The 12,759-nt window shown below is 36.5% G+C and overlaps 2 protein-coding genes and 1 long non-coding RNA gene across 5 annotated transcripts; 1 reads left to right on the plus strand and 2 right to left on the minus strand.

Annotated features, from left to right (window-relative positions):
- Positions 1-296: 296 nt before the first annotated feature.
- On the minus strand, positions 297-4,646 carry LOC112194539 (plasmodesmata-located protein 7). The gene is made up of 3 exons (XM_024334765.2): positions 3,908-4,646; positions 832-945; positions 297-683 (listed from the first exon to the last, which is right to left on the minus strand). Exons 1-3 carry the CDS (start codon positions 4,644-4,646, stop codon positions 676-678), a joined length of 861 nt encoding a protein of 286 aa, XP_024190533.1. The 3' UTR covers positions 297-675.
- A 3,134-nt stretch (positions 4,647-7,780) lies between these two features.
- Positions 7,781-9,125, plus strand: LOC121052136. The gene is made up of 2 exons (XR_005808162.1): positions 7,781-7,974; positions 8,822-9,125. It is a non-coding gene; the product is annotated as an uncharacterized LOC121052136 (long non-coding RNA).
- Positions 9,126-9,849: 724 nt separating this feature from the next.
- On the minus strand, positions 9,850-12,388 carry LOC112192974 (plasmodesmata-located protein 7). Of its 3 annotated transcripts, none has more exons than XM_024332944.2 (4): positions 11,879-12,388; positions 10,802-11,657; positions 10,375-10,488; positions 9,850-10,226 (listed from the first exon to the last, which is right to left on the minus strand). In XM_024332944.2, exons 2-4 carry the CDS (start codon positions 11,535-11,537, stop codon positions 10,219-10,221), a joined length of 858 nt encoding a protein of 285 aa, XP_024188712.1. In that variant the 5' UTR covers positions 11,538-11,657; positions 11,879-12,388; the 3' UTR covers positions 9,850-10,218. The 3 variants fall into 3 exon arrangements, with proteins under 3 accessions (XP_024188712.1, XP_024188710.1, XP_024188709.1); XM_024332942.2 differs by having other exon boundaries at positions 10,802-11,661; XM_024332941.2 differs by having other exon boundaries at positions 10,802-12,388.
- Between the last annotated feature and the right edge of the window lie 371 nt (positions 12,389-12,759).

Below are 12,759 nucleotides of genomic sequence, written 5' to 3' on the forward strand. Positions count from 1 at the left end.
TTTTTGCTTTATTACCCATATGCTGACCTATTTGTTTACCATATGTAACTTGTAAATTTAGATTCAAACACTTTTACGAGCCAAACTCTATACGAACTCGATTACATTTTTGAGCTTGAATGTCCCCTTTTAATGTTCTTGCAATAAAGATAAGCCTGCCAGAGCGTTTGGTCTTTGGATCTTTGTCAGAGCAAATGATAGAAACATGCATGGCGTTGATACCCAAACTTTTTCTAGTTAGTTAGATTTGCAAGACTTAATCATCAAGAAACAATACATACATGCACAATGAATTTTGAAATTTTATAGATCACACAATAATAAAACATCACAAATCAATATCATCTGCTCTTTTGGCTTTTACAAATTAAAAGAATTTCATATTAGACAACACGTACAACTTTTGTAAGTGGAGGGGGATAGAGGAATCCTTGCCTCCTCCTTTTCTCTTGCTCCCTTTTTAACTTTGTTTTATGGGTAAGTGCTCCATCTTTTCTATAAATCACCCATTTTGGAGAGATACATAAATTAAGTAATTAAACCGAAGATGTTAAAGGGTGCAAAGCTAGACAGGGAAAAATCGACATAATGAAGAAAAAAGAAAGGGAAGCAAAAGCAAATCACTTGGGAAGCAAAAGAATCACCAACCCAATAACTTTGCCGTAAATTCATAATTTATTTACCTGCACATGAAAAGTAACAACAAATGGAATTTGTCAACATTATATATCTGAATATACGGTATATGCTTTCTGATTCTAAAGCTCATGACTATTATTATAAATAAATAAAAATAAAGCAAAGTGAAAAAGCATGTGATAAAGATTGTACCATTTTCCCCAAACACCTTCCTTACGAAAGTTAGCAAGATGACGAGCAGAGAAACTCCATCTAATAATCCAATGATAATTGCAAATGTCTTCTCACCCTCATTGCTAGATTTATCTGCAGAAATAACACTCATAACACTATAATAATAGAATAGACAAAATCTCTTACTCGGGTGCTGTTAACATTTACTTTTACAATTAAAAGAAAGTTTTTTCGATTATTTTTTTGTAATGTTATTTGTACATAAGATCGATCATGTCAAAACTAGTTCGGAAATGTTCTAAATTCGACATATGAACCCACCTATTACGTATTGGTTGTGTAATTCTAATTGTTGTATAATTAAAACTAGAAATTGTGCCCGCGTTTTGCTGCGGATTTTGGAGCTAACACTATTATTTAAGCAGTAAATTTAAAAGCATAGAAAATATAGTTGATTTGATCACTATATTAACAAAAGATGAAGTAGATCATGCCTAGTAAGATCACCACTGTGTTGGGGTATAGGGTTCAAAAAATAGGTTGTCATAGTTTAACGCTAACTTGGTTACAATTGCTGCTACAATAGTTTGCAAAAAATAGTTGATGATGTCCGTTAGCAGGTGCTGCAAATAAAACCAAGAGCAACAATAGATCAGAACTTTCAGAATCAGATTAATCAAACACGAAAATCAGGTCAAAATATTCTTGCAATTTCAGTGTAAAAAAAGTTAATAATTTTCATTATCAAACTTAAAAGCCAAAAGTTCATCACTGTAACTTGAAAAAAAAAAAATTTAAAAAGACCAATTTTTTTGCCATGAAATGTTCCAATTTTTACAGAACATCTAGTAAAACCCTAAACCCAATTACCAAGAAGCTTAATTGAACAATAAAATACCTACTTTTAATAAAAAGGTTCCATTCTCTTGATCGCTTAAAATAAAGATACAGATTACTTATGCCAAGTATAAAGAGCGTGTCCAGTTTATTCATTTGAGGAGCCTAACAAACAGTAATACACACTGCTTGCCAAAATCCATTCATTAATTATTGACTAACAGATTCACAGACCACACAAATATTCATACTCTAGATTATTGTTGTTCAAGAATATCAAAAGCCACAGCTCATAGCTAGGTGTAATTCAAAAAACAAAAGCTTCAATCCTTTCAATAATGAAAAACTATAAACTGCTATAGTAAATCAATAACATCCAACAAAAGAAAAAACTCAGACCTCAAACACTGATCTTCTAAGAAATGAATCACTTCAAACAGGAACAGTAGTAGTAAGTGAAACCTGCAAGCAAAATGAATGACAGTCCAACATCAAGAATAGCGTAACGAAAGACTCACTCTTTATGATCAAGTACTCAATTTTGAAGAAGGCAAGTGTAACATGTTCATGGGATTAGAATATGAATGAAAAGAAGTCTCTTGGGTACTTCACCTCTGACGATAGAATGCTGATACATAAATAGTTCAAAGAGAAACAAAAGCATTTTAAATGAACATGGGTATATATCATGAAAAGAACATGGGTTGGGAGGATATACCAGTATAGATGAATGAATGCCCCAACTTGGGATACAAATTTATATAAGATGATGATACAAAGATGCCTTTAAACGAATTGTTAAGGTTATATGAATAGCAATTTCAAGCAAAGACATGGGAATACCAAAACAATGCAAACAATTCATGTTATATTTTTTCTTTATAAGCTACAAAACCCAATTAAAGGCCTGAAACCAGTATATACAGATCTGCATTGTAAGTCTATATATGTGATGAAACCCAATTAAAGGTCTCCACCGACACCAAAAATCAGAGCTTTGCAATTTAGATTTTGCGTTTATAAATTATAATGCAAGACAAATATCTATGAGCAAAACCAGCTTAGCTTTTTACCAAACTTACATATTACCCATAACGAATCAGATCAGAGCAACAGTTCTCATGTTAATTAAAAGAAAATGCTGTCAAGAAATTTCAATCAAACTAATCATTCTCTCCAATGCAATGAATCAAAGTTAAGACAAAGCCTTTATTTGCAGTTAAATTCAATAGTGAATCCATAGTAAAAAAAAAAAAAATTCAAATCCGTACCTGGCAACCTTTCCAATCAATCACCAGATTCCCAAAGCTGAAGATAAACCAAATCCCTAAAACGTCAAAACCGATATAAAGCCAATACAAAACTGTACAATCTAATTGAATCTCGTTTAAGAAACTCAATATCCAACCACCTATGCTATGAAATTATCTACAAACCTTCAAAAAAAAAAAACTCACCTGGAATAAAGATGATCTCACAAATAAATAACTTCGAAGAAACAGTAGGAGCAAGCAAAACCTGCAAGCAATCAATCACAACCCAATATCAACAAAAGCATATTCAATACATCTGCTAATTCTGAGAGCACAAAATAATTGAAAAAAAACAGAATATAACTCAGAAAATTTCACACAAAATCACATATATAAATACACAAAAAATCAAAAATAAAAACACTCACTCGAAACCACAATATTAGACAACTGAAAAAAAAAAAAAAAAAATTAAACTCATACATCTTCTTCTATTGAAAGCTTCCTCAACCCAAACCTTCCCCCGAAAAAAGGACCAAAATCTTGAATATCTACTCTTCTTTTTCCTACCCCAACGATCTACGATCAAAATCCCAAATTTTTTTTATCAAATCTAGTACGTAAACACTGAAAACCAAACCTTTTGTACTTGTTATTAGCTCAACCTTAGTATCTAGCAGTGACGGATGACGATATCGATAAGGGAGAGCTGAGAGTGGGATTCACGGCGGAGATCCAAATTGAGAGAGCAATCTTGGTTATATGGTTATACGGCAAAGAAGAAACCGACGGAAGCGTCTAGTCGGTCAATGGCAGAGCCGTAAAAAAAATTAAAATGAGGGCAAAACCGTCATTTCTCAGGTGAACAGTGATGAACGGTGCTTAGGAACAGTGTAGGAGCTTTAGTATATAGTAAATTTCTCTCGTGCAAAAGTGAAAAATTTACTAGCATTCGTTATAAGATAATCAAGAAGAAAATAAGAGTAGGTTAAATTGATAATTACCATGATGCATCTTGGAGTAAAATTGAGCACCGCCAGTTGAGTACCTGGCGTAACACTTGGCCAAGAACATATCACCGTAAACAGCACCGCCGCATTCACTTTTCACCCGTCCGATTGCCTCCATCACACAGTCCTGACACTCTGTGAAGATCAGATCCCCAACGCATTGGGCCAAACCTTGGACGTTCCCGGACCCTCCTACACTACACGGCCCACTGGAGCCAACCAAAGCAGCCAACACTGAATCCCTCCTGCACATTCCGTCCGAATCGTACCCGACCGACCACCCGCATTTTTTGAGCACCATCGTCTTGTCCTCCACGCCAAGAAAGGTGGTGTTGTCGTACTTGATGTAGCAGCCCTGCAGCTGAAGGGCACCGCTGGAGTTGTAGGGGCAGAAGCTCCCTACTTGGCTGACTGCACGGGCGACGGAGGTGGCGCAGTCAGGCATGAAGAGGTCGCCACGGCATTGGTAGAAATCGTAGATGACGTCTTGGGGGCTGGATCCCATCATGACAGTGTAGTTGTTGTAGGAGGAGTAGGTGGCTGAGTTAACCAGGGAGGTCAGGAGCGAGTTGATGTTGGACTCGTAGGGTGAGTTGGGCGCGTACTTCTCCTGTGTGCAGCCTCCGTAGACGAAGGGGTCTATGGAGGAAGAGCGGGAAGGAATGTAGAGTGATGAGAAAGAGACTATGAATGTGGAGAGGGTGAGGAGTAGAGAGCTAGTGATTGCCACCATTTTTGGTGTTGTTCCTTCCAGTGTGCTTGAATGTTATAGAGAAGAAAGAGACGTATTGGAATGTTGGGAAATCTGTACGTTGGCTTAAGGAACATTAACGTTTGGATCTCAAGTCCTTCCCTTAATAACACACTAATAATTTTTTTTTTTTTTTTTAAGGCTTTCATATATTTTTACACAGGTAAAGAATACCACAAACCAAAAGCATATACAGCATACGTTAAAAAAGAAAAAGAACATGTTAGAAAATAGGTTTACTTATGGATATGTTACTTCATAAAAAAGCGTCAATTTTTACGCTAGGTTCTTCTTCTTATGTTATCAATAAGCGGATAATTAAAGTTGAGTAGTCCTCTACCAAGACCTTTTTGGAGGGAAATGGTTCACATCTTTTCGTTTGAAAGGAAAATGTCTAAACCGCTAGACTAAGGGTATCAACACATGCGTGCTTTATCTTTATGTAGTTCCAATGAACTCATTTCTCTCTAATGAAACAATAATTAGTTGATTTAGCTTCACCAGTTAGCATCGGCATCAGAATGTCGTCACCATTGATAAAAAATTTGCTACAACAAATGCAGCGTCGCAAAGAGAAAAATTATTTGCCGCGGCATGGCGTCGCCGTCGCAAAAATGTGGCTTCAATTGTTACGGCATATTCTTTCCGTCGCTAAATTCCTCTACTTTTAACTACGGCAGAATGTATCGCCTTGTATTTTCATTTTATACATTTTTTTTGTTTTTTTTTTACTTTTGGGTGAACATAGGTGCCAAAATTTAACTTGTCGGCAAAAAATTTGGGTTCATGAACATTGTTTTTGTTCCCGCTTCCTCCATCTGCTATTCCCCGCTCACTCCATCTAGTCCAGACGACAAAGTCAATCATAGCAATCCGCCAAGTCGATCGACATCTGCTAGTTCAGCTCTACCTCCTTCCTATTTTTCTTCCTCCTACATTGCTCAGATCCTAAACTCTAATACCCAGAAATCAATCAGATATGTTCGTCTCTCACTTTGTGGACTGCATCTTGTCGATATCCACTCTCAAAACAGGTCAGAAGCTCAAAGCTCACTTCTTTTCATGTTTTGGAAGCTAATCAAAACCAAGATTCGATTTGGCTTGGGTTTACTCTAGGGATCGGAAGTGGTCCTTTATTTCAACAAATCAAATGGGATATTTGTTTTTTTGGGCTTTGCGCACTAACAAAAATAGTGTATATTTAATTTGTTATGTAACTTTGGTTTGGATTGGAATATTTGGATATATAATCTGGATGATGCTAATATTTGCAGAGATCGATTGTTCACTGTTGAACAATTGGCTTTGTATAATGGGACTGATCAAAGTTTGCCGGTCTTGTTAGGAATTGGGGTACCTTTTTGCTTTCTCTCTGTTCAGATGTGTATATGATTACTAATTATCTGTGAACTTAGACTTGGTGATTCCTAAAAACTAATTCGTGTTTTTTGATCAGGTCGGTTTTTGAGAAGAAATCTCCTTGAGCTAAATCCGAGTGAGAAGAAATCTCTAAGGAAGATTCAACTGAGGTGAAATCTCCTCCAGATAGATCTTGGAGAGGTAATATCCCCTTTTTGCTTTCTCTTTGTTTAGATGTGTATGTTTTTGAGAAGAAATCTCCTTGAGCTAAATCCGAGTGAGAAGAAATCTCTTTAAAGAAGATTCAAGTGAGGTGAAATCTCCTCCAGACAGATCTTAGAGAGATAATATCTCCTTGAGACGGAGAAATCTCTTCTAGACAGATCTTAGAGAGGTAATATCCCCTTGAGATGGATCCGGGTGTGGAAGAAATCTAAGACGGATCCCTTTGAGACATATCTCTATTCAAACTCCAACAAGACCTCCAGCAGTCTGAACTCTTCTTCTTTTTTGTAATTAACTTCTTTCATAATGTACAACATAGTTCATCTTATAGGGTAAAAATGTTTCAATAGTGACCTATGGACTGGTTAATTTTGTGTAAACCGAAAAGATCCCCAAGGGGACAAGCTAAAGCACACAAGAAATATATAACTTTAAAAAATGAAAACAAAAAGTCTAGAATTATGAGATTGATAAGCAGTTCATTTCATATCTAATTGTATCTAGTCACAAACTTATATTGCATCATATCTTACTATCTTCCCTGTAAGTTCAATTTTGTTAGTTTGAAATGAAGAAAGTGATGGAATTGGATTGGTTTGAAAAACTTGCATGCTATATTCATCTGACTAGTTAATTACATGCTTAATCTGAAGATTGTCTGATTATGTATATTCCAAGTTTGAGAACATATTTTTTCTTGTCTGGACATTACTCCGCCATGTTAAAAGAAAAACCAATCAAATGCAGATGTTGCCCAAGTCATTGTATGTTTAGCTTCTCATATCTTATAGGGTTAAATACTGCTTACTCCCTATACTTATAGGGTTTCATCGTTTCAGTCCCTGACCTTCGAATTTCACCTAAAAAGTCCTTGAACTCTCAATTTCCTCTCAATTGGTCCCTGCCGTCAAGTATCTGACAAAAACTTCGTTATCTTCCCCTAAAAAGTCTATTATACCCTCAATTACTTAAAAAAATTAAAAAAAAATTCCTTCCTCTTTTTTTTTATTTTTTTATTTTTACCTCTTCTTCTTCCGGCTCTTTCACCTCCTTCTGTTCATCTCCTCATCAAGATGGTTCCAATCCACTGACCTTCAAGAGGTGAAATGAAAAAAAGAAATAAAAGAGAAAGAAAAATTAAATTTAAAAAAAATAATAAGTGAGGGCATAATGGACTTTTCAACAACTTTAACAGAAAATTTTGACGGCAGGGACCAATTGGGAGGAAATTGAGAGTTCATTGACTTTTTAGGTGAAATTTGAAGGTCAGGGACTGAAACGATAAAACCTAATAAGTATAGGGATTAAACAGTATTTAATTCTATCTTATATTAAGAATTTTAGTTATTTTTTTAATCTTTTCCAAGCTAATTGATCAGTACTTTCATGTAGGAGGAATATGATAAGAAATTGCTATTGGAACCTGAGGACCAGCGAGAACTTAGGGCTGTAAAAGACCGAATATTCCATAAAATGCTTGGGGAAGATTGTCATGGTTATTGTCGTACCTATGGTTCTACCGTGCCTCGCAGTTTGGTGTATCCACATGAATCAATGCCTTCTCATAACACCAATGACCTCATACAGAAAATAATTGAAGAGGTTAAAGAGAAAGTGAAAGAGGCTTTCACAAAGAAGATGCAGGACCAATTAGATATGCTTCAAGCTCGGATTAACTTTTTAGAGAGAAATGAGGGGCAAAACAGAAATCTATGTGGATACGTTGGTACACAAATCCATAATATTATTTGTTACAACAGTTGGCTATTTTTATCTTCAGCAAATTTTTTTATATACATGTTTGTGTATATATATGCATGATTATGTAAATATTGAAAGTGTATAAAACGATATGTGTAGATATTGAGATTGCTAGCTCAGATAGGTTGAAGATTTAGTTGAAGTTTTTGTTGTTGATTTTGAGTTTATGAACAAACTTTGTTAGCTTTAGCTTTTTGATATGGCTGAGAGGTTATGAGTCTAATATCATTTCAATTTCACTTATTGTATGACAATTGATGAAACTGCAAGTTGATGTGTTTTTTTTTTTTTTTTTTTTTTTTTTTTTCAATTTTGAAGAAAGAAAGGGAAGTTGTGTTGGTGTGCTTCAATGATTTTGTATCATCTATTATGTGTTTCGTTTCATAACAGATGCATGTTATTTGAGTATGGAATAAGCCAAAATCATCATGTTCTGTAACCAATATCATGAGGATAACATTCATGCAGCAGTTTTTTAACAAATCATCAATACATGTTTATGACACTTTCTATTTTCAATTGAAAATGGAGAAGGGGGCAAAAAAAAAAAAAAAAACAATCCAGATGCTACCATTGGTATTACATGCAGGTTGTTCAATGCTACACATTGGTTCATTATTGAAAGGCTGTTGATAATAGACCTTACAAAATTATATGACTTGAGATTTATATGTAACAGCTGATTCTTATCAGTATTAGGGTAAAATCCCAGATTTTGAATCCAAACTACATGTGATAGTATCCGATCTGTTCATGTTTCGTTTTCATGTGAATCCAGTTTGATATTTGTATACTTGTGCATTATGTCATAGGTTCATGATGCAACCAGTGGCCATGAAGTTAGAAGGGAGTCCATACGAGAAGGAGTTCATCCACATTCAACTAGTAATCAAGAAATTGAGCATGCTTCAGTACCCACAAAGCCCCTCTAGTTAATGATAACTAGTATTGCCTCTCTGGTTAATGATAACTACTAGTATTGTGGTCAAGGATGCGTTTGAACAATATTAAGTTTGGCAATGTTTCCTTTCAGTTATCTAGTATGGTAGGACCTTATAATTATGAAATGTGGTTGGTTTGGTTTGTACTTGGTAATGAAGTATAACTTGGCACTTATCTTTTGATTGTATTATTTCAGTTGTGAGATACTATGATTGAAAGGATTGTTTTGGCGCTTTATATTGTTTTACTATATCTTTTGATTAGGTGTGTAAAATGACAAAAAACATTTTGATTTGAAAAAATTGGGTGGCCAATTAGTTGCGACGATCATTAGTTGTCGCTAAAGCTTCATATGAAAAATACTTGAGGTGGCGAAGGCAATGATGTCGTCGCAATTATGGAGGGAAAATCAATTTCCCACCTATTTCTAATAAAATTTGGAGGGAAAATTTCTGAAAAAAAAAATATTTGAAAAAGTAGTTCATTGCAAGCAACGGCAGATGCCGTTGCAAATAGGTTACTTGCGACGGCGTTTTCAGTCGCTACATGTTGTCGCTTAATAAGCTACCAATGGATTGCTACACTCGTTGCCATCTCTAATTCTTGTTGCGACGGCGTTTTGCCGTAGCCACGAGCAGTGGCGACGCCACCAACAACAACGGTGTAATTGCCGTCGACTAGCCGTCGCCATTAGTATTTTGCGACGGCACACAGACTTTCCGCGACTGCACAAAGCCGTGGCAAAATGAATTTTTTTTGTAATGTGCAAAGATAAGCCTGCCAGAGCATTTTGCCTTCGGATCTTTGTGAGCAAATGATAGAAACATGCATGGCGTTGATACCCAAACTTTTTCTAGTTAGTTAGATTTGCAAGACTTAATCATCAAGAAACAATACATACATGCACAATGAATTTTGAATTTTTATAGATCACACAATAATAATACATCACAAATCAATATCATCTGTTTCATATTAGACAACACGTACAACTTTTGTAAGTGGAGGGGGATAGAGGAATCCTTGCCTCCTCCTTTTCTCTTGCTCCCTTTTTAACTTTGTTTTATGGGTAAGTGCTCCATCTTTTCTCTAAATCACCCTTTTTGGAGAGATACATAAATTAAGTAATTAAACCCAAGACGTTAAAGGGTGCAAAGCTAGAGAGGGGAAAAGTCGACATAATGAAGAAAAAAGAAAGGAAGCAAAACCAAATCACTTGGGAAGCAAAAGAATCACCAACCCAATAACTTTGAAGCAAATTCATAATTTATTTACCTGCACATGAAAAGTAACAACAAATGGAATTTGTCAACGTTATATCTCTGAATATACGGTATATGCTTCCTGATTCTAAAGCTCATGACTATTATTATAAATAAATATAAATAAAGCAAAGTGAAAAAGCATGTGATAAAGATTGTACCATTTTCCCCAAACACCTTCCTTACGAAAGTAAGAAAGATGATGAGCAGAGCAACTCCTGCTAATAATCCAATGATAATTGCAAATGTCTTCTCACCCTCATTGCTAGATTTATCTGCAGAAATAACACTCATAACGCTATAATAATAGAATAGACAAAATCTCTTACTGGAGTGGTGTTAACATTTACTTTTACAATTAAAAGAAAATTTTTTCGAGTATTTTTTTGTAATGTTATTTGTACATAAGATCGATCATGTGAAACTAGTTCGGAAATGTTCTAAATTCGACATATGAACCCACGTAATGGTTGTGTAATGCTAATTGTTGTATAATTAAAATTTCTCTCGTGCAAAAGTGAAAAATTTACTAGCATTCGTTATAAGATAATCAAGAAGAAAATAAGAGTAGGTTAAATTGATAATTACCATGATGCATCTTGGAGTAAAATTGAGCACCGCCAGTTGAGTACCTGGCGTAACACTTGGCCAAGAACATATCACCGTAAACAGCACCGCCGCATTCACTTTTCACCCGTCCGATTGCCTCCGTCACACAGTCCTGACACTGTGTGAAGCTCAGATCCCCGACGCATTGGGCCAAACCTTGGACGTTCCCGGACCCTCCCACCCTGTACGGCCCACTGGAGCCAACCAAAGCAGCCAACACTGAATCCCTCCGGCTCATTCCGTCCGAATCGTACCCGACCGACGGCCCACATTTTTTGAGCACCACCGTCTTGTCCTCCACGCCGAGAAAGGTGGTGTTGTCGTACTTGATGTAGCAGCCCTGCAGCTGAAGGGCACCGCCGGAGTTGTAGGGGCAGAAGCTCCCGACTTGGCTGACTGCACGGGCGACGCAGGTGGCGCAGTCGGGCATGGAGAGGTCGCCACGGCATTGGTAGAGGCCGTAGATGACGTCTTGGGGGCTGGATCCCATGACGGTGTAGTTGTTGTAGGAAGAGTAGGTGGCTGAGTTAACCAGGGAGGTCAGGAGCGAGTTGATGTTGGACTCGTAGGGCGAGTTGGGCGCGTACTTCTCCTGTGTGCAGCCTCCGTAGACGAAGGTGTCTATGGAGGAAGAGCGGGAAGGAATGTAGAGAGATGAGAGAGAAACTATGAATGTGGAGAGGGTGAGGAGTAGAGAGCTTGTGATTGCCACCATTTTTGGTGTTGTTCCTTCCTGTGTGTTTGAGTGTTATAGAGTAGAAAGAGAGGTATTGGAACGTTGGGAAATCTCTACGTTGGCTTTCTCCTGTTCCAAGTTACAACTCCATGTGTGGACCTAGCTTTGATGAGAGAGATGCAGTGTTTATCAGTTTGTGTTTTCCAGCTACTATGAGAATGAAATTCATCCCTTTCGTGTTCATCTAAGTATACCCAACTTCAGTAACAGTTAAGCAATGCACTACAGATATAAATCCCTCATCCAAAACAATCGAACACTCAGAAAAAACTGATCAGCTTGTTTGAATTTAAAAGAGGAAAAAAGAGATGGAGACGAACCCTACGACTTGGAGACGACCTTCGCTGTAGCGCTGCAAGTGCCTTCCTGTGCGAGAAACCATGTTTTCTTGAGATACTATAGCTGCCTTGTTTGGTGGTTTCCTTTTCTTTTAGTTTTGGGTAGAAGAGATTCTTTGGAGCTGAACGAAACCACCAGGGGTCTTATATAAGCAAAACAAAAACAACAGAATTCTTTTTTTTCTTTTTTGGTTTAGAAAAGGAATAGAATCCTTGGAAATCAAAACCATGTATAATATTAAAACCAAGAGAATGTAACGAGAAGAAAAAAACAATAGAATAGCGTTATCTCTACTTCTACCCGCCTGGGGAGCATGTGCCAAAGACCTCGTTCGAAAGTGCTAAAATTGGCGCACAATTGACATTGGAGTTTAGATTTTAGAATCTATATATCCTTCTTGCTGTTTGGAAATGAAACTCTTGTAAGGGTCCTCTTCGATTGGAGATGTACTCGTGTAGTTGCCTATAGATTCACGTTTAGTTGAAATGATGTTTTTTTGGCAAGAAAATGATGTTTTGTTTTGATAATTAGATTTATAGACATAATGGATCAGAGGGTTAGGGATTCGGGGCAAAGGGCAAGTCGGTAATGCGACCATTTTCATCGGGAAAATGATAGAAGGGACCATTTAATTGTTTTGTTGGCATTTGATGGAACGTTGTGGCATGCATTGAGCGAGTACGTGTCAGTGAGACATAGAGGTGAAGCTTTCCTCATTTTTTTATCAACCATACCTCTTTTTCTCACCCCTTTTCTTTCTTCCTTTTCTTTTTCTGAAAAATAATCCGGTGCCATGTGTATACCACATTTCCAAGCCGATAATATCAAAAAATACTTAACTTTAAAAAATTAAAAAAAGAAG

The sequence above is a fragment of the Rosa chinensis genome, chromosome 3 (genome assembly GCF_002994745.2).
Source record: "Rosa chinensis cultivar Old Blush chromosome 3, RchiOBHm-V2, whole genome shotgun sequence".
Classification (NCBI taxonomy): Eukaryota; Viridiplantae; Streptophyta; class Magnoliopsida; order Rosales; family Rosaceae; genus Rosa; species Rosa chinensis.

Excerpts from the sequence above, each read along its gene's own strand:
- LOC112194539 (XM_024334765.2), bottom strand. The coding sequence starts at position 4,646 with ATGGTGGCAATCACTAGCTCTCTACTCCTCACCCTCTCCACATTCATA. Across the intron at positions 946-3,907 it reads TTACTCCAAGATGCATCATG|ATAAATCTAGCAATGAGGGT; the intron begins GTAATTATCAAT and ends TTATTTCTGCAG.
- LOC112192974 (XM_024332944.2), bottom strand. The coding sequence starts at position 11,537 with ATGGTGGCAATCACAAGCTCTCTACTCCTCACCCTCTCCACATTCATA. Across the intron at positions 10,489-10,801 it reads TTACTCCAAGATGCATCATG|ATAAATCTAGCAATGAGGGT; the intron begins GTAATTATCAAT and ends TTATTTCTGCAG.